This window comes from Xiphias gladius, chromosome 11 (genome assembly GCF_016859285.1).
Source record: "Xiphias gladius isolate SHS-SW01 ecotype Sanya breed wild chromosome 11, ASM1685928v1, whole genome shotgun sequence".
Lineage (NCBI taxonomy): Eukaryota > Metazoa > Chordata > Actinopteri > Istiophoriformes > Xiphiidae > Xiphias > Xiphias gladius.
This window is the reverse complement of record NC_053410.1, coordinates 15,410,743-15,430,557: the sequence shown is the minus strand read 5'-3', so window position 1 is coordinate 15,430,557 and position 19,815 is coordinate 15,410,743. Positions and strand designations below refer to the sequence as shown.

Sequence of the window (19,815 nt, the reverse complement as noted above, 5' to 3'; positions counted from 1 at the left end):
GAAGCAGAATGAGAGCCCTGGGACCGAACCAGTGAAGTAAAGTTGTGGTCCATTAAACCAAAACAATTAGCTGAAAGATGCTAAAAAGCTTTGTAAAGCTCAGGGGAACTGCAGAGTCAGTGAGTAATTACCTGTGGGTTCATTAGTGTGGCCGACCCGGTTTTTTTGCAGTAATAATCATGTGATCCATTGTTCACATAACAATATTGATTATAGACACTTGAAGTTGCAAAATGGTTTGTGATCTTGCAAATCCAAACTTTTTTGACATTACATCCACATTGAACATTCACGTTTGGATGTTCAGTTTTTTTAAAAGCTCTAACAGTGTTACGATGTTTTGCTTCTTTGCTGGTGCAGGATACAGAGTGAGATGCTAGTAGAGCAGGCAGTGGGCGGTGTGTGTCTGCGTGTGTGTAGTCAGTCTTACGTCCCCAACAACTAATGACTGTAATTATCAGCGTTGCTATAACAACTGTTGGATGCTCAGTGACCTGCACTGTCGCCCCCCACCCACCCACCCCATCCCACCCCACACACACACACCTGATATAAGAACAGGCAGCAACTCTTTGATAGTGTTCATGGAGCTGACTAGCATCTGTCTGTGCTCTTGGTGCGTCAGCTCCTGCTGCCTCTCCTCAATCATCTTCGACATTTTGGTCATCCCTGAGGAAAGAGAGATAATTTATTGTCCCGTGAAAGTTAGAGGTTACCAAACTCAAACCAAACAGCAAGTAGGATGCAGAAAATGGTCATGAGCTTGGGTTTTGGCATTAGCATCACAACTTTAACTACGCTTGAACAATCAGAGGCTGAGGGCATTCCTCAGTGTTTTCACCAAATGAGTAGTTCCAACACATCCAAACATCATTACCTCATGAGCAATTGCCTCACGAGCGACTGATCTCGGACAATGACAGCATCGGTCAAGTGTGAGAAAGCCTTGGCATCGGATTTCCTCCAGCTCGTTATGCCACGGTGCACTGACACTTTTACCTTTGATGATAAATAGTCTGTTTGTGGTCAGGCTGGCCTGCCAGTGAATATACTCTGATCCTTAATCACAGCATCTTAGTGTCAGAGGAGCAGTCAGCAGTTAATTTAGCTTTTCACCATGACGGGTGGATCTTTAACCCAGACAGCAGTCTAAAACAAAGGTTGATTGCATGGTTCATGTTCTAGTGGTGGCCTTTACAAAACAACGCTACCAATGCCAAAAAGCGTGATGCATTTGCAATGACATTTTTGTCTAAATTATTAAGACAGTTATTTATACAATTTCCTGAATGTATAAGGATTTTTTTACTTGGTTGCTCGTAAGACTCCAAATCATTGATGCACTGGTTATTGATGTAAACAAATATTATGCTCAACCAAAGTTGATCTCAAGGTCCCAGTGTTACTAGAATAAGGCTGCAACTAACTTTAATTATTTTCATTATCAATTAATCTGCTGATTATTTACTTGATTAACTGATTAGTTGTTTTGTCTCTAAATTGTCAGAAAATAGTGAAAAATTACTTTCACAAAGTCCAAAACCAAAAAAATCTTCACTTTGTTGTCATATAAGACAAAGAAAAGTTCAAACCATCACAATTTGGAAGTTGAAACTAGGGAAGGTTTGGCATTTCTGCTTGAAAAATTACTTGAAAAAATTAATCAGTTTTCAAAATATTTGCCAATTGCTTTTCTGTCGATGAAACTCACTGATTAATTGACTAATTTAGCTCTAAATTGGAACACAATGACCCTGTTTGCGGAACTGTTGTGCTCCCTTAAAACAGATATATTTCACTGCAGATTTTCTGTAATAGCCCATGGCAGTGATAGCTGGCCGAGAACTAAATGAGATCTCTGTGTGTATTATGAGGCCATTTATTGATCGGTTGGACTGGTAGCAGTAAAACATACACATTTCCTGATATATTGTATATTAAACTTTTTTTTTTAAAAACTCTCGATTATTATTAATATTTATTTATTTTTATGTAGAAGTCCCTTGCTACATCCCAAGTTTGATTCTGGCTGATTGCGTTGATTGCACGCTCCCTTCTAAAGGCATAAAAGCCCCAAAAAGATCTTTGAATAATCTTTTGTTCATGAAAATGCCTAAAATGTATATGTTCAAATACATTTTGAAAGGGGGCTCTTACAATAGGACTCTTTTATGCTCACTTTTAGTCAAACCAAAGGAAACTACACAGGGAGTTGTCCTCACTGACTAGCAGCTATAAAGTGATTTTTTTCTTTTTCTTAAAAAAAAGCTCCTGCTGACCTGGTCCCAGGTTCTTGGTGTAAGTGATGAGGTCCTCCATGGTCTCCACCACCTCAGCTACAGTCAGATACTCTAGGATACCTTTACACACTCTGATTATTTTACGCACCTAGGACACAACACAGACATAATCACAACCAGAGGAGATCGTGTCTACAGGGATAAAACAAAGATAATGGTGACTATCTTCTTCAACTTCTTTCTTAGAGAACAAAATTCAATGTGTGCATCAGCTATTTTTAGGCAGCGTTGAAGTTACTCTGTTTTTTGTGTGGTGTCTTTGTGTGTGTGTGCATGAGTGTGTGTGTGTGTACAGTCTTGTGATGTACGTCTTGTGACTGTGACAAGTTGCTCTTTCAAAAATGAGGTTAGTAATGAGACATGGTGAGCATAATCACGTGCCCAATGTGATTCCACTTATGGAGCTGCCTTCAAACATTCAGGACACACACACACACACACACACACCATGCAAGCTGGTACATACCATATCCTCGCATACAGACATACACATATACACGCAGAGCCAGCCACACACGCATACACACAATCCTGAGTTATGACAGAGGGAAGTCATTTGATCTCAGTGATTAGATCTGGTTGCATTTGAGACTCCATTACAGACTGGCTTGAAGCTGAGTTCCTCCTTCCTCTGTACAGCTATATAAAGCTTTATTTCCCTGAAAGATACCAAACCTCTGAAGCAAAGAGTGATTCTCAGGACACACACATTGATATAAAGACGCAAACGCACACACACCTCTGCCTCATCAAAAGTAAGGAGCAGGTCGGACGTTCCAGACAGTATCCCTCTGGATCCATCGATTAGGTAATCGCGTGCGGGAACAGAGTATGGATCTGCCTTTAGCATCTGAGCAGCCTGGACGAGCTTAGAGCACGAGTTCTCCACCCTAAAAAGACACAGCTGGCTTAAGACCAACAGTCAGGTTTAAACCCAGCATATGCATTTACCGACAAAAGGAATTTATCACCATGATCAGATCTTACATTCAACATGGAAAACCAAAACATCTGTATTAACGAAAGCTGCTCTTCTGTTAATCTAATGGTTAGGCTTGCAAGGTGTCATGCAAGAAAAACTAGTTGATTTAGCAGATTTTTACAGTTCTGTCCAGAAAACGCAGAAGTATATAAATAAACATAAATTAGGGTTGATCTGGGATTCATAGTGTTTTGTAGTTCAAATCATATAACAAATGATTAACAACGTTAATCATTTGTTTCTGAATAACAACGCGAGATTGATGAAAGTTCTCAGCTTTCATTTTCTATCTTGAATTGTCTGTTCCTTGGAGGTCAATGATTAGCTTAGCCTGAAGAAGGCGATGGATTTTAGGAGCACTTGAATAAAGCCAAGTCCCTCCTCTTTCTGACCTCCATTGGTCAGGGTATCGATGGCTGCTGGTTCATCTATATTTAGGCAGGTTCACATTCCCACATGCCCCCTTCTAAGCCCTGTGAGTGAGATTTATGGTGTAGTGTCCTGTGTGTGAGTGAGCAGTGAGAGAGCAGCGTGTTGATCTGACTGAGGTCTGGACCCTTTTCTTAAAACTAAAAAAACTAATTGGAATTTGGAAAATAAGCAATGCCTGGAAAGGAAATCAGGGAGAAAACAAACCGGAAACAGATAATATTACTGTAAATGCACAGTAAAAGCATTGACATACACACAAACGCAACACAGACACACGCAGGCAAGCAAATACAGATGATGTCTAAGTCCAAGGATTGCTGAGAAGCAGGTCTCAGCTGGCACCCAGCTTTCCTGTAGGCTCTCTGGATGCAAGCTGGAGAACAACAAACAGCCTCTCAGCGGTCTGGATGCTGGGGTCGGACAGTCACCCAGGCTCCGCCTCATAAGTGGCTCTTTGTTGCCGCTGGGAACGCAGCCACGTTTCCTAACATTAAATCGCCTGGAATCCTCCTTTTAAGAAGTTCTCTGTTTGCTGAGATAAAGAGGACCATTTCCGTAGTTTTGGCTATTTCTGTGAGAGACTGTGGGTGAGAGAAGGAAAGAGGGAGGTATACAGAGAAAGAAGAGCAGTGCTTCTTCTTCTACAGCGCGCACAGGGCTTCAGACCCAGACTTACTTAATGAACGCGGGAGGCATGTCTCTCTTCATCACCTGGTCTTCGGTGGTTTGAACTGTTTCCTTCCCCACCTGCAACACACACAGATGGACCATTTATTTTATCATCATTTGCTGCAGCAAGACGGGAAATGGTATTCAAGTGAGCACTATTAATAGTATGAAGGGTGAACGGGTGTGTATCGGTTCACACCTATTTCAACCATGCGTGCAGGTCATATCTTTAAGGTTTCGAGGGGATGCAGCTCAGGCTCTGGTTGAGTCGGTTGTCTGTTATTCTAGATGAGGGTACGTTGGGGGAAAGACGTTTATTTTGCTCTAAAACTGACCCATATGTGGCTGAACAGGAGCTCTGCAGTGATGATATGATGTAGTCATCAGTACAGCGTGAGCGATGCAGAGAATGACATTCAGCTTTCTTTTTACTGCACAAATCGAACTTGACAGTGATAAGTTGGAGTATTGCTTTTTCTATCAGAGTTGCTTGATTTCTTCCTGCATGTGTGACCCCCAGTGCTTTCCCCCTAAATGTGATTCAAACTAAACACTTTGACCTTTTCATGCCCGCAATTTCATCTCATTACATCAATGACCTTGATTAAACTTTTCAGTAGATTCTGTTGCATGCAGTCAAACACTCCAATATCAATGACAAAGCAAAAATAAGTATGTCCTGCTGTGCATTGTATTTCATTAAGCAATTTTCCTTCATATTCTGTATATTGCAAAGATGCATTATCAGCTCCACATTGACTCTGTTCGGGGATTTAAACATGAATAACTAATTAACCTAAACCTTTTTCTCTCTTCTCCATAACTAGTTTCATAACAAGTTTCCAAGACTAGAAATTTCATAAAACGCACACAAACAGACATAAAGGCGCATGGAATACAAAATCCCACACGCACATAAAAACACCTAAACACACACACAGATACACAGCAGGGTGGCATTGCTGGCTTCTTCTGCAGATGTTCATATAGGGATGCAGCTGGCTGAAAAACCACACGACACTGGCCCTCACAAACAAAAAACATCCTGTAGCACACACGAGCATGCACCCACCCACATACATGCATACACATACACACACGCAAACACTTGAGATGCAATTACAGGAGATGATGACATCAGTCTCTTGCTGCTGCATCGATGAAAGTTGGTTAATAGACTCTCTGGCTCCAGAGACTCAGGAGGCCGCGGTCACACAGCGCGTTCAAACGACACGGTATCACCTACACACTGAGATCCAACCAGTCCGCTCTTCACATGTGATTTCTTTTCAGATTTTACAGACCATTTTGCAATAACAGACATTTATGATGCTGTAGACTTCTTCTCTTCTCGTCATACACTGTGGCTGGTAGGAACTAAATTACTGCAAAAAAATATATATTTTAGCCGATGTTACGCTGTTTGTGTCTGTTTTGTGCTAGTATTACATCAATAATTAATGTCATTATCAGTGGTTGGATTTTTTTATACCATAGAAACAAGAAATCAAGTCTCCCCAGCGTTCTCATCTTTGTGGAACTAATGCAACACAGAATAACTCTTCTTTTAAAAGGGACCAGTCAAGCTCAAGTTTTTAAGTATAAACTTGAGCTAACCACCACTAAAACTTTAATTCGTGATTTTATAACAAGGTATAACAAAAACATGCTCCACTGACGACTAAAAAAGATGCAGACAACATGAAAAGATATGGAGGGAATGAACTTTCATACTGTGATAAAATGTATTACATGATCATTCTACCCTTTCTAAACTAAAAGTATACTTTGGCAATCTGCCATAATCATTTGACCTATTTTTAAACCTTTTTATAACCTTATTCACTATGTAGTTATAAATCTGTATAATATATCAGTCAGTGCTTTAATTCTGTCGCTGTGAAGTGTTGAAATGAATGTTCACAAACACTGCAAAAATGTCTTAAGGGATATAATTAAAATATCAGAGAGCCTCAGTGTACGTTGGTGAATTTCCTTCTTTAAAAAAAGCAACTCTAAAATGTTAGGAATGCAGCTCCACAAGTAGAGTGCAGGTGAACAAAACCCTTCAGACAACCTCAGCGAGTCACATCAGGTGACTGATCAAAGCGTTTCCTGTAAACAGCAACACTTGGCATTGATTATTCAATACATAATTAATGAGAAGTTAAGTGGTTTGTTGGACACACTAACAATGTGATGTGTGTGGTTGAACAGCCTGGTGTGAGTATACCTTCCATACTCCCTTTTTTAGGACGTTATTGTTTTGGATTTAAAATTACGTGGAATCTAACAGTCCAGTCCAGTCAAAGACTGACGAAAAAAAAATCAACCCCTGCAAATTATGATAATAATTCTTTTACTGAGGAGTTTCGTCATGGCCTAAGGTTCAAAGATAATGACCATGTAGTCACAACGTCTGAGGTGCAAGTTAGATCTGGACCTTTGTTGCATGCTGTCACCTCATTTCCTGTCATCTTACTACTGTCTGGTACTTAATCAAGTAAGAAATCCCAACCCCAAAAATGCTTTAAAAACGTAATAATCCTTCGGTGAGTTTTATATTAATCAATGAATCATTTAAAATGTGTACGACAAGTACCAGAGCAAACAGCCAAAAAATTCATTATTCAGCATTCAGAGTGTTAAGAAATTGAAAAAAAGCAAGAAAATCTGCACATATGGGAAATTGAACTCGAAGCACATGTTTGGTATTTTAAAGCTGCAGAATTTGATTTTTGGCCACTTGGGTCAGAAAAAGCTACAAATCAAACACATTTGACATTTATCGCCCCATAGACACAGAGGAGTCATACATCTTGCCACGTGGCGGGTGTAAGTCCAATATTCACACTATTTTTAGCTCCGTTTTAGTCTCCACCAACTCCTGAGAAAAATATCTGGTTAACCAGCTAGTCACTAACTCTGTCTGTCTGCTGTGTGGTACTGAGCAGGTAGGGTTTATAAGAGTTTGTTCCACTGAAAACAGCTGCTGGAAATAGCGCTGATGAGATGAGTTGGCAAAAACAGTAACGTTGTGAGCCGTAAAACCAAAACAATGAGCTTAAAGCTCTTTAGAGCTGAGGGGGACTGAAGAGTTGGGGGATCATTTTCTATGAGTTTATCACCACAACTTTAACCACATACATAGTCATTCGACCCAATGCTCATACAAAAATATTGGATAATGCAGCTTTAAAGACATATGTAAATGACGTGTATGTTAAATTGATTAGCAAGATGGTGGTGGTCAACATTCTGTCAATAAATGAACCAATTTAAGCTCTTGAATACACAATAAAAATAAATAAGTGATACAATTCTACTGTATAGTATAAGCCATGGGGTAGATTTAAGGCAGACAAAGAGATGTGCGGACACACAACTGGGAACAAAGACTCATACTGGGTCGGCCAAAGAACAAAGAAGAGATGGCTCATATTTACATGGTGGAGCAAGCTGCGGACAGTTGGTTTATGTGCATGTGTGGGCATAGGGAGGTGGAGGTGGGAGGGTGGACAATGAGGCTTGGCAGAGTCTAGTCTGAAGTCACCAGAGACACTTTCCCTCCCTTGCAGGGAGCCGGCGTCTGACTGTTAGCGGCCATTTTTCTTCTTCTCCACATCCCTCCTCTTCTTTCCTCAATCTGCACCACGCTGTTCTCCACAGTTTTAGTCGAGAGCCTCACTCCTCGCATCCCTCCTCTCCTTCTCCCCCTCTCTTTCTGCTCTGTTCTGTCAGAGTGCAGTTACTCCACTCAACGGTAAATCTATTTATTCCTTCCTCCCCCTCCCCCAGACATACTCAGACTCTATGTTGACTCCTTCAGGAGTAAATACTTCTCAAACACCACTGAGGCCGCTCTGTCATCAGCACAACTACAGCAAGCTCACACTTCGTACCAAATACACCAACAAGCATCTTTCATATCTTTCGTTGAATCAGCGTCAACCCACGCACAACCTCTGACAGACTGAGGCCGACACCATCTTGTATGTGTGTCTAAGTTTCTCAGTGACCTAGATTTTAAGTACCCCCCACAGTCAGCCCACCCTGGATGGGGTTAACAGTGTAATTGTATCAGTGTGCAGTGGGACTCTTGTGGCAATGGTGGCATGTTGCTGTATACTGCTTTTCTGTCATGGCTCAAACTGCACACTGCAAAGTGTAGAAATGAATCAGATTCCTAAAATAAGGCATATGTGCTCAGAAGTGTGTGTATTTGAGTGTTACGTGTCCGTTACAATCAATTAGGTTTGTCTACCCAGCAACCAGACACTGGTGATTTTACAAGCTCTGTTCTCAAGCACCTCTGATGCTCTCTTTCAGCAACTTCTTTTTACCAACCTCTTAATGCTGGCCCCTCTATCAGTGAACTACAGAACTATCCATCATCTCCTCTAAAAACTGCATACTTATGCATTTACCTGGTGTTGTTATCCAGTAGTGTGTGAGAGTTCAGTGAGCCTGAAATCTTATGTCCCCAAAAATATACCAGGAAATACAAGGAAAAGACATTAGATAAGAGCTGAGGAGAGAGAGAGGCATTTTAACTTTTTATTGCTTCCTACTTTTCCTTGTATTTTTTTTGTTCCTGTCTGATACAAGAGTCCCCTCCATCCCTACATTTCCTCTGTCGGACGCCTTCCACTGTCACTGTGTCTCCCACCCTTATCTCTCCCTGTAGCCTCACATCTCCATCATCTGAGACCCAGCAACACGCCAGAGGCTGCTATTAGCCCCCTTCTGCTCACTGTCCGGATGGATCAACTGAATGGATCAACGACGACAGGCAGAGAAAGAGAAAGAGAGAGATGGAGAGGTGTTGCTGGTAGCAATGGGATATCAAGGGACTCAGTGTAGCTAGATGGTATTACATAAGAGGGGATTATTCATCAGGAAACGCCACGGTGTTTGAGTTGAAACTGAATTGGCCTTTTCATTATCAGTTAATGAGATATTTATGATCTTGTGCGTTCATGCGCAGGGAGGCAGCAGCCTCATGTGAGAGCTGATCAAAATTTCGACATGACAACATGTAGAACAAGAAACCAGCATTATTAACTACAAGTTATTTCAAATAAACAATTCACACAACAAACACCATATACTGATAAAGAAATGGGCTCCTCTTGCAGAGTGTGGACCATCCATTCACCTAGTTTCCATGTTAATCTCCAAACCTCTTTAAATCACACCAGAACTATCTGAATGAATGGATCGCACTCTGAGTAAGAGGAAAACCTATGTAACTCTGTTTGGGTGAATTGTCCTTTAATACTCATGACTAATAAGTAGGGTTTAGTTTGCTGTTAGTAATCAAAGGTTTTGCAGAGTAACATTTTATATCTAAACATGTCATAAATTGAGGCTAAATGACTTTATTTGATTTTGTGTCACATGTAGGATGACTGACCACTTTAATCTGAACAAATTAAGAGCCTTAGTGGCAAAATCAAAATGTAGTTGTCTAGAGCAGCAATGTTTGACCGTGTTTCAGCTTCAAAATGCACAAATGCACAAATGCAAGATGTAATCAGAATCATTACAAAGTACGAGCACAGTAAAACTGCCAAAGAGATTAACAAAGCAAAGGACCAACAGCAAACCAACTCCTGCTAAGAGTCTTGACCAAACACGAGCATTCACTGCTCCTTCCCTAAGTCTGCCACAAACCTGCAGTTTATCATGATTTAGTCTGCTTCACCGATTGTGGCCTCCCACACGTTGAAATACTTTTTCTTTTCTTTTTTTGCACAGATTAACAGGGAACCAGCTTCTTTTGTCACTATCAGGTTCAATAATTAAAATGTAAGCGAAAAAAATGTTTCCCTCAGTCTGCTGCTGATTTCTCCTGAGTGAGTGAAGTCCAGTCGCCCCTGCATCAATGACAACGACCCCGAATCAGCATCAATGATGTGGCCTGTAATGATTTTTCCAGTCAGTGCATGGCGAGGATACACATGACTGATGCTTGCCTCTCTCTATACAAAACGACGGTTTAAAGAAATGAGGCAGTTTAAGTGGAGGGGTCAAAGATGTCGGAGGAAAGAGAGAACGGCGAGGAAAGTGTAGGAGTTACTGGATGAATGGAAGAAGTGGGAGTCTGATAAATGAGCAAAGAGTGTATCTATTCTCTGTGGACGTTATTACAGTGGATGGGCTGGGTTTATTACATTCATTGTTCTATAAACTGCTAATTCTGCAATAAAGTAACTTAATTGAATGAAGCTTAGAAACCTACAGTAACCTACTGTGCACCTATCCCTTTGGCAACCACAGTGACATTTCCCTCTTTACTGATCACACAGTGTGTGACAGAGAGAGAGAGAGAGAGAGAGAGAGAGAGAGGAACACACATCCTATTATTTCAATCAGCACTCATTCCTTCCGCCCCACAAACTTCATTGAGCTCAGCAGCCATCTGATTGTCAAGCAGAGTTTGACATGTTGCTGTGTTGTGACACTCAAAAAAAAAAAAAAAACTGCAGGAGCTCGTGAAGGAGCTCGTGAAACACGCATGAGCATCAGCTGGGTGTGTGACAGTTTTATATCATTTTAAAGAAAGATCAAAGATCAAGCTGGAATTGCCATAAATTTCTCTGGAAGCCACACAGAAAAAAAATGAATGAAAAAACGAAAAAAAAAAAAAAAAAGAACTCATCTGAGTTGCGGTGCAGGACGGTTTGATGACCTGCTTTTTTAAACAATTTATGACCCTGGTGGAATAAAAGCCATGCTGTCACACCAGTCGTTTGTCTCCAGCGGGTTTGGAAGTTTGGATGATAAAGGTCACCGGATGCAGGCACTTTGCCTTCGGGGTTTAGTGATTTTGACAGCCTGGTTCAAACCCGGGACTCACCCGTACAAGGTTGCTGACGGCCGCCTGCACCGCGGCCACCGGCACCGTCAGATCCGGGATGGCTTTACCGTCCACCTCCCCCTCCTCGTGCATGATGACCAGGTGGGAGATCTGCTGGGCCACCGGCTCCAGGATACTCTCGATGGTCTTGGTGTGAAACACCGGCATCGCGAACGACTTTTACCGCAGCCCCGACAGACGAAAGGCGGCTGGTGGCTCCAGCACTGAAGATTCCCCCTCTCTCCTCTCCTCTCCTCACCGACAGGAGGACAAATCCCGAGCGCCCAGTCCAAGCCCCTGTGGAGAAACCCTCATGCGTCTCTCCCGCCGGTGTGCATCCGTCTCCTGCGGTGAGCACCTCAGTAAAGGCTGGACTCAGACTGTCCGTGTCCTCCGGTGGGAACGACCCAAATCGTGACTGGAGGAATCACCGCCCCTCCGCCCAATCACGGCGAAGGAATACAGCTGCCAAGCGGGTTGGTGTTGGTGCACGCTGACGCGCTCCCTGCACGCTCCGCGCACGCGCACGCGCGCACACAGAAGCACACACACACACACACACACACACACGCTGCAAATGAGAGCGCTTCCCAAATTACGTCATGCATGCGAGTGGCCCAAAAAAGGAAAGTGTTGGGGTAACTTAATGGGAAGAGATCGTAATTTCAGGATATGGGAGAAGAGGTATTTGGAGAGGAGAGAGTAATAAGGTGCAACAGCCACGACAGAGGAAGGTTGTAAGCATACTTGTGTTGTGAAGCTGCTCCCTGCAGCCTGATAAAGGTCATCTTCATATCTGTGAAACCAAAGAGGACTCGGGAGATGAGATCAGGAGCCGCACCAGTGCCTATCATGTTGAAAAAAACTGGAGGTGTGTGTGTGTGGGGGGGGTTTCTTGTAATTTTTATTTTTATGAAGCTTAAAATCTGAATCTGACATATGATCTGTGTTCATTAAAAGGTGGGTCAGGAGTTCATGTCTCCAAGCCTCAATGTCTAGGTCTAAATAAAGACCCAAGGATTCAGCTTGCTGCTGGCTACAGCAAGGCACCCGCACACTGTTTCTCCAACTTCTTTCCTCTGACACTGAGGATCCTTGATGAGCAGCTGTCCCGCTGGTTTAAAACACACCTGGCTGGTTGCACTAGAAACTGTGTGTATTAAAGTGAACACAATTCCTTTGCTGCAGTAATTTAACGCATCAATGGGAAAAAATAAGATTCATCTTATATTGTAATTTATGAGTGTCTCTGCACAGGTATGGTTACTCTGTCTCTATTTCCCTGTGTGTGTGTGTGTGTGTGTGTGTGTGTGTGTGTGTGTGTGTGTGTGTGTGTGTGTGTGTGTATGTGATTACTGATAGGGTTGTCCCTGCTCCTCAGATCTGAATCTGTGTTGGGGAAACCAGAGACCCCAGCAGCAAAACAACGGTATTTATACCCCCGAGGCCCCGTGTTGGCCAAAGAGCCTGCAGCCAGGAGATCCCCCTATGTGTGTGTGTGTGTGTGTGTGTGTGTGTGTGTGTGTGTGTGTGTGTGTGTGTGTGTGTGTGTGTGTCCTTAATGTGGGTGTAGACAACAGGCTGCTATCCAAACCAGAGAGACGAGACACCCTGGTTCACCTGGTTAGAATAGACCCTGTTACTGCCCTCTCCTCTCCTTTTCCTTAGGAATTGTCCTTAAAGAGGAGTAAGACTCCTACTCACAGCACCTCAAAGCCGTATATGGATTGAGAGACGCAATAAAGTAAACTGGTGTCTTTGAGTAACTGAGGGGGCGATAGGACAGGCTCTGATTGGCTCCAGTAATCCTGCTGTGAACTATCTGTATATGTGGACTTGTCCAAACAGACGTTGATAGAAAACATTGCAACAGGTTGCTTAGAGAAGTTCTACAGAATGCTTTCGCTAAGGATGTGAGGACCAGCTGGCCTGCGGTTGCTCAGTGCAACAAAGTGTGCTTAGATACAGTGGTGCTTAGCTTAGCGTTTGTGTGACATGTTTCTCGTTTTGGGAGGGGCTGGTGGTGGAGTTATGAGATATTATACAGAGAGGTGTGAGTCAGTGGACGACTGAACACGTAAACATTCACAGCTCTCAGACAACATGTGATGCTCGGGTTTCTCCACTCTGTAGCAGAATAGTAGAACTACTTCTAGTTGTGCAGTGATGCTTTACAATTGTTTCTTACCGAATAGTACAGTCAATATTTTTTCTTAAAACTGCATAGAAGAAAATAAAGCATAGAATAGTACTTTGCATTCATTACAGCATGTTCTGGGACAGTAACTATGTGATATCTATATATACACCACTACAAGGTGCTTCCACGGTGACAACACAGTCAAACAGCAAGGATTCTGACCAAATTAACTTTCTTATGGATTTTTAGCCATGCTGATGGCAATGTCAGTCAGTCTGTGGGTTGGTCCATCACATTAGTCCAGACTGAAATACTTAAACAACCATTCAAAGCATTGACATTCAATTTTGCACAGACATTCATGGTCCCCATAGGATGAATCCTAATGAATTTGGGGATCCCCTGACCTTTCCTCTGGCACCAACATAAGGTTGACATTTGTGGTTTTAATGGAGACATCGATTGATTGCCATTAAATTTGGTACACACATTCATGTTCCCCTCAGGAGGAATTGTAATCGCTTTGGTGATCCCCACTTTTCATCTAAAGCACCATCATCAGGTGAAGTTGTCCATTACTTTGGTCATGACTAAATACCTGCAAAACTTTCACATCAGTTTCAGCTGTACCTTTTCTTTAGTGCTAAGCAGCAAATGTTGACATGCTAACATGCCAAATTAAATTAATTTACCACAATAAACATTATACATGCTTGAGATTAGCATGTTAGCATTGTCATTGTGAGTGTGTTAGCATGCTGATGTTAGCTGACAGAACCAGCATGGCTGCAGACTCCTAGTCTTGTTTTCTGATCCTTTACCATGTTAAACCTTACCTTTTCACTCTGTTTTTGTCCCAATGATTTGCTTAACTATGTTTATAACACTGAAATAGCTTTTTGTAAAAACCACACCAATTTGTGATAATGAGTGCAGAGATTAGTGTTTATTTATGACCTGAACTCTCTCTCCATCTCTATTTCTCCCTTAAAACTACAGGAGGAAATATTTGGCAGGACGGAGAAAAAAGATGTAGAGCAGTTCATCCTGTCCGCTTTGGTAACCTAAAAGGAAATAAAAATGACAAGATTCCTGACAAGATTTATTTGTTTGTAGAGGAGCTTCACTCTGTGGGATTTCAACGATGCTGAGAATTATTTGCAGTACCTGCAGTGTCTAAAAAATTAGGTAAGAAAAAAAAAAACCAGAATGTGTCATTTACATCTCAAATCATCGGCCCTCTAACTGAACTGCCCCTGTAATATATATATATAATTTTTCTTTGTTTTTTTTCATTTTGAACTACAGTATAGGAAGATAAATCTGCTGCAATCCACTCAATAGATGTTCAGTGGAATAATTCATAGAGATACCAGAACAAAGCCCCAATTTTTGAATTAAATGCCTTAGAAGAAACAAAAAATAGTGGTAATTGAAGAAAAACACTTCATATCACACCATAAATTTTATGTTTAGTATTCCTAGTTTGATTAATTGAAATATAAAGTCCTGTTCTATTAATCCAGATCTTCAAACTGCTAAACATCTGATTGACTAACTATCTTTAAAGAGTGTAACAAGGTATTAAAACTACAGCTGTCTTCAGTTATGAATATACTGACTCAGTTTTAATGCCACCCTTGTTTGTACTAAGATACTTAATGTGATCTTCGTGGTATTTGAGACTAATGAGCTGCCTTTAAGTCAATATTACACAACAGTGCCCTCCAGTGTTTGATTTAGGGACACTTGCACTAAAGGACATTCTGTATAAATTTAACTGAGCTGAATTCAAATAAGCCGTATGACTACCAGACTCAGTTGTTTTGGATTTCTTTCTCATTTCTGCAGTAATGGCACTAGTTATTCCATCAGGGCTGACAGGGCTGTTTTTGTTTTCAATTTTTTTTTTTGTGTTAAATGAAGTCAAAACTCAAAAATTGGATACAAATGTTACAAGAGTTTAAGATTAGTCTCTTTTTTGTCACATGTACACTTCTCTCTTTGAGAGAGAGTCTATGTTTCCACTTTTATGCTACCAGAAACATTTATGTCTCTAGTAGCTGCTCACTGCTGCCACTGCTCTGACTGATATAAAGATTCAGAGATACAGGAACAGAAAGTATGCAAGTGGGTGTGTGCATTTCCACGTGTTTATATGTGCTGGCAAGTACGCGTGGAGTATGCACATGCAAATGACAGACAGAAACATTTGGTGTTTGGGGATTAATGAGCACGAGGGATATGTAATACAAGTAATTAATTTATTATTAAAAAACAGCAACAACAGGGCGAGCCTTCTAAATGCTAATACAATTAAATTAGATAAATTAACTTTGTAATAACTTATTTTAGAAATCCACACTCTCAGTATAAAAAGTTCATACATAACAAAATAAAAATGTATTAAATATTATATATAACAAAAGACATTTTAAAAAACAATCACTCAGAACTGATACAGTGAAATTTCACTGTGCAAAACTATTGTCAATACACATTAATAGCAACACCTATCAGTTTCCAAACCTGCAACATGTGCACGTTTGCCTACTCAGTCCTACAAAACTGCTGCCAATTTTTCCTTTAAGAAGAATGCCATGCCCACCTGATAATTTTCTGCTACACCTTTTTATTTACTGGGATACATTATTCCTTTTGTGTATTCGGAGAGCCCTGTTTTTGTTGCGATCCACTTGTTGTAGTTGGTGACTTGTGTGTAAACGCCTGGTTTGTTTTTCTCGGCACATTTCTCACCCCAGCTCACCACTCCGAACAGAAACATCCGGCCAAACCCTTCACACACCAAAGGACCACCAGAGTCGCCCTGTGAGGAGAGCACATTATATTGGTTGGCTCTTTGAAAATCATTTTGCATACATGCAAACATATTCATGCACTGGTTTATTTGCTCACCTTGCAGGCGTCAACGCTCCAGTCAGGGCTCCCAGCACAGATCATATTCTTGGTGATGCGATCTCCATAGTACGATTCACTTTTACAGTCAGTCTGGGAGACCAGTCTCACCTCAGCCCCTTTCAAATACTTTGAGTACTGCCATGCCACTGCAAACAACACAGTTTCAGGCGTAAGAATCACTGAAACGGCTGAGAGATCAGTTATGAGTTTAAAGGTTACAGATTATTTTACTATATTTTACTGTTGGTATTTACTGTATCTCTCCCTCCCAAATCCTGCGACGCTACATTGAAATCCTGCGGGAAGCTTAGTGTGAAATGGAGGAAGACAAACTGTCCGTGCAGAGGCTGACTTCATGGCACATTCTCCATTTCTGCTTTTGAGCTTTAACAGCGCTGAAACATAAAGATAAACACATCTTTGAGCCCTGCCCACAGAGCAACCATACAGCTCTTTCTTTTTCACACTCATATACACACACACACACAGTGAGGTGTTTGCTCACCTATGTCATTGTCGAAGCTGGATTCATTATATTTTTGGTGGATGATCAGTTTTTCCACAGTGAATCTCTGCTCCCGGTCAACATCTGTCTCATTGAGGGCGCTCTTCCCCAGGTATACAGACAGATGCTTGATTTCAGTTCCCTCACTAAACAAAAACCAAAAACAAATGGTTAATACACACACGCAAGTGTGCAAACATATTACATACCCGTATGAGTCATAGTGCCATTGTGGTATGAGAATTGCAGCGGAGGAAATGATAGCGTGTTGTGTTTTCTGTGCGTGTATTTTCTTCTCACCCATCGGTAAAGCAGTGTGCAGCTGTGAGAACCCAGCATGGTGCGATGAGAGAGCCTCCACAGAGGAATTGGTAGTGCTGCTTAAAGATAGCTGCCACCCATGGGTGCGACTGTATGGATGTGAAAGATCCGCCCACAATTTTATGCATCCTCCGCTCGAACCTCTCACCGCATGTCAGCTCTGCGGGGACACACGGGGCGAGTCAGTGAGTGATGATGAAGGGGAGCACAAGAAACCACTGAGGAGAGGATATGAAATGTATTTAAAGAACATAACTACCTGTGTCAACAGCTGGGGAAGGTTTTATTGTGTCTGTAGAACCTGTATGGGAGCAGAAAACAGAGATCATTATAAAAATTCACATCAAATGTACAATATTTCAATGATTTTTAATTCCCAATCCGATTCTTACATCTGGGAATAAGGCAGAATTCTCTCACAGTCCTCCTTCCTCTTTTGACATGGCACCAAGGCATCAAGCTCTGGTCAGGATTCCTAGTGTTTAAGTGGAATCATATTAAACATGAGACACCTCTCCCTACCATATCTAGGTACCAGATCGGGGATTGAAGTATACCTGCAGAAATTATGATGGCCAAGTCCCTTCAAAGCTCCCCCAGGGTGTTTAAACTTGTCCCAGTTGAGACAGTTGCCACCGTACGACGACTTGGAGACATATCCCCTGTAACTGCTCCCATCCCCTGACTGACACATCTCTGAAGATCACAATTCAAAGCGAGAGGAGAACATTGAATGCATCTGGTGACAAACAATGAATCTGAAATCTCACTTGGACAGTCTGCTTACCCCTGTAAATGTCCTTATTTTTTGGTGACCGTCTTCGTGAAAAAGCCTGAGAGGAACACAGACAAACTCAGTCATAATTATAATAAAAACTTCTGGACCCTGGGTATGACTGTTAAAACTTTGGTTACTCCCTGTCATTGTTGCTCACCATGTTAACACCGAATGCTGCAAGGACGGTGAGGGTAACAAACAGGTTCATCTTTACTTGTGGTTTCACTTCTCCTTATTGGGGATATTTCTGGCTGGGAATGGACTGAGAAAAGAAATGGAGCAGAAAAACACTGACACATGACTAAATTTAAAGGCCCTCTTCCCCTATATGGGGTTATTTTTAATCACATTGCAGGACAGGAACAAGTGTGACTATTAAATCGACATGCAGTTCCTTTGTCTGGGTTTAAGTGTGCCTGTCTTCAGTTCACACAGTGTGACATCTGTGTCGATTGCATGTGTATATGTATTGCAGAGGAAAAACTGTGCTTTGGCGGGGGTTAACGCGAGAGCAGTAGATAGAGCATGCTCACTGTGTGCACTCTGTACTGTAAACATAATCCTTATCTGTACAATGAGTGCAATATCAATTTAGATTAGTTGATTACTGTATAGCATGTGCGCACTATTATATCAGATCAGTTTTGCAATGCACAGTTCAGACACTGTATTTCCAGATATTTTTCGGTATCAACTTGATAATAACGAAAGAAAAAGACAGTTTTTATCAATAAACACTTTCATGTCCACTACATTAATTTGTTTTTAGCTGAATACATTTTTTGCATTAAAATATTAGTCTCAGAATTCAACCACTGTTATCATTCTTAAAGTAAACAGAACTGCATATATTTCTCTGGTTGTCACAGTCTAGGAAGCGTTGTTAAGATCTGTTATACCTTTCTGTCCAAACTTGCAATCCTGATGAAGCTCTTATTTTATGTCTTCCAGCCTTTCCGTATCCTCTGATATGCACCTGTCTTGTGGGAGAACTTCACACTCACGCTGTTGGCTCTTCTGGTGTTGCAATGCTGATCCTGCAGCTACCTCCCACTTAAAAACACTTAGGCTTCAAGTGGGAGGGGTTTATGTGAAAACCTCACTGACACCCAATTCCTGATCAGTACATTTTTGACCAAAGAATTTGTCATGTCCTGTGACACATCCCACTGATTTTTGAACAGGGTCTGTTCACCAAAAACAAAAGACCACAAAATACTAAAAAAAAATGTATTCAGTAACCTGAACACTGCAATGAGAAGTCTCTGATCAGTGCAAATACTACTTTATAATATAAATGCAACATAATCCTTTAATGTACAGTACATATGAATATAAAATATTTCAGTAAATGGTGACTTACAAATATATTATGGATCTGCCTGGTTTAGTGCTTCGCTCAAACACTGAATTGGGTCCTGATACGCCATTTTGCATGGCTGCATCATCGTTTCAAAGGAAATCTTTCTTGATGTCTTTTGCATCATTTCCACACAGTCCAGACTGATTTATTTAGAATCGGGGAATGGAGAGTCTAACAAATGTAATATTACCTTTATTTGTGGTAGACGGGAGAAAAAAATCAAGTGGTTAGATTGTTAAAAATCCCAGTGACTAAGCAAAGGGATTCAGCTACAGGTCTGAATCATCATCTATTAGGTAGTGGTGAATTGTTTCATTTTGGCTCATCTGGCTTATTGCAGTGTTTTTATTTTCCAGTCTCAAGCAATACAGCCAATACAGCCAACGATTTGCAGCTGATACAAAAATCTCTTCTGAAATCCTACTTTTGTTTATTTCTTTTATCAGTTTATCTTTTTTTTTATGTGGTTTTGTGTATTGTTTTGTGTATTAATCAACAGCAAGTATTCCTGACACTTGAGAGAATTCTTCATTTTTACCAGATG

At 41.2% G+C, this 19,815-nt stretch overlaps 2 protein-coding genes across 6 annotated transcripts in view; both read right to left on the bottom strand.

The window, feature by feature from the left end:
- LOC120796049 (vinculin-like) overlaps nt 1-11,653 on the bottom strand; it is a 26,613-nt gene extending 14,960 nt beyond the window's left edge. For all 5 annotated transcript variants that reach the window (XM_040138362.1, XM_040138363.1, XM_040138364.1 and 2 more), the window contains exons 1-5: nt 11,246-11,653; nt 4,391-4,461; nt 3,040-3,190; nt 2,280-2,388; nt 547-669 (exon numbers count right to left, since the gene is read on the bottom strand). In XM_040138362.1, coding sequence (XP_039994296.1) covers nt 547-669; nt 2,280-2,388; nt 3,040-3,190; nt 4,391-4,461; nt 11,246-11,413 — 622 coding nt within the window. In that variant the 5' untranslated portion in view covers nt 11,414-11,653. The remainder of the gene's footprint in view (nt 1-546; nt 670-2,279; nt 2,389-3,039; nt 3,191-4,390; nt 4,462-11,245) is intronic.
- A 4,026-nt stretch (nt 11,654-15,679) lies between these two features.
- Nucleotides 15,680-18,917, bottom strand: LOC120796073 (tissue-type plasminogen activator-like). Its single transcript, XM_040138418.1, has 11 exons — nt 18,808-18,917; nt 18,066-18,170; nt 17,918-17,963; nt 17,688-17,826; nt 17,523-17,605; nt 17,390-17,431; nt 17,110-17,290; nt 16,810-16,955; nt 16,559-16,699; nt 16,302-16,450; nt 15,680-16,212 (listed from the first exon to the last, which is right to left on the bottom strand). Exons 2-11 carry the CDS (start codon nt 18,114-18,116, stop codon nt 16,018-16,020), a joined length of 1,173 nt encoding a protein of 390 aa, XP_039994352.1. The 5' UTR covers nt 18,117-18,170; nt 18,808-18,917; the 3' UTR covers nt 15,680-16,017.
- Between the last annotated feature and the right edge of the window lie 898 nt (nt 18,918-19,815).

Coding starts and splice junctions, on each gene's coding strand:
- LOC120796073 (XM_040138418.1), bottom strand. CDS start 18,116: ATGAACCTGTTTGTTACCCTCACCGTCCTTGCAGCATTCGGTGTTAAC. Junction 17,827..17,917: donor AAATAAGGACATTTACAGGG/GTAAGCAGACTG, acceptor TGTGATCTTCAG/AGATGTGTCAGTCAGGGGAT. Junction 17,606..17,687: donor GGCCATCATAATTTCTGCAG/GTATACTTCAAT, acceptor CTTAAACACTAG/GAATCCTGACCAGAGCTTGA.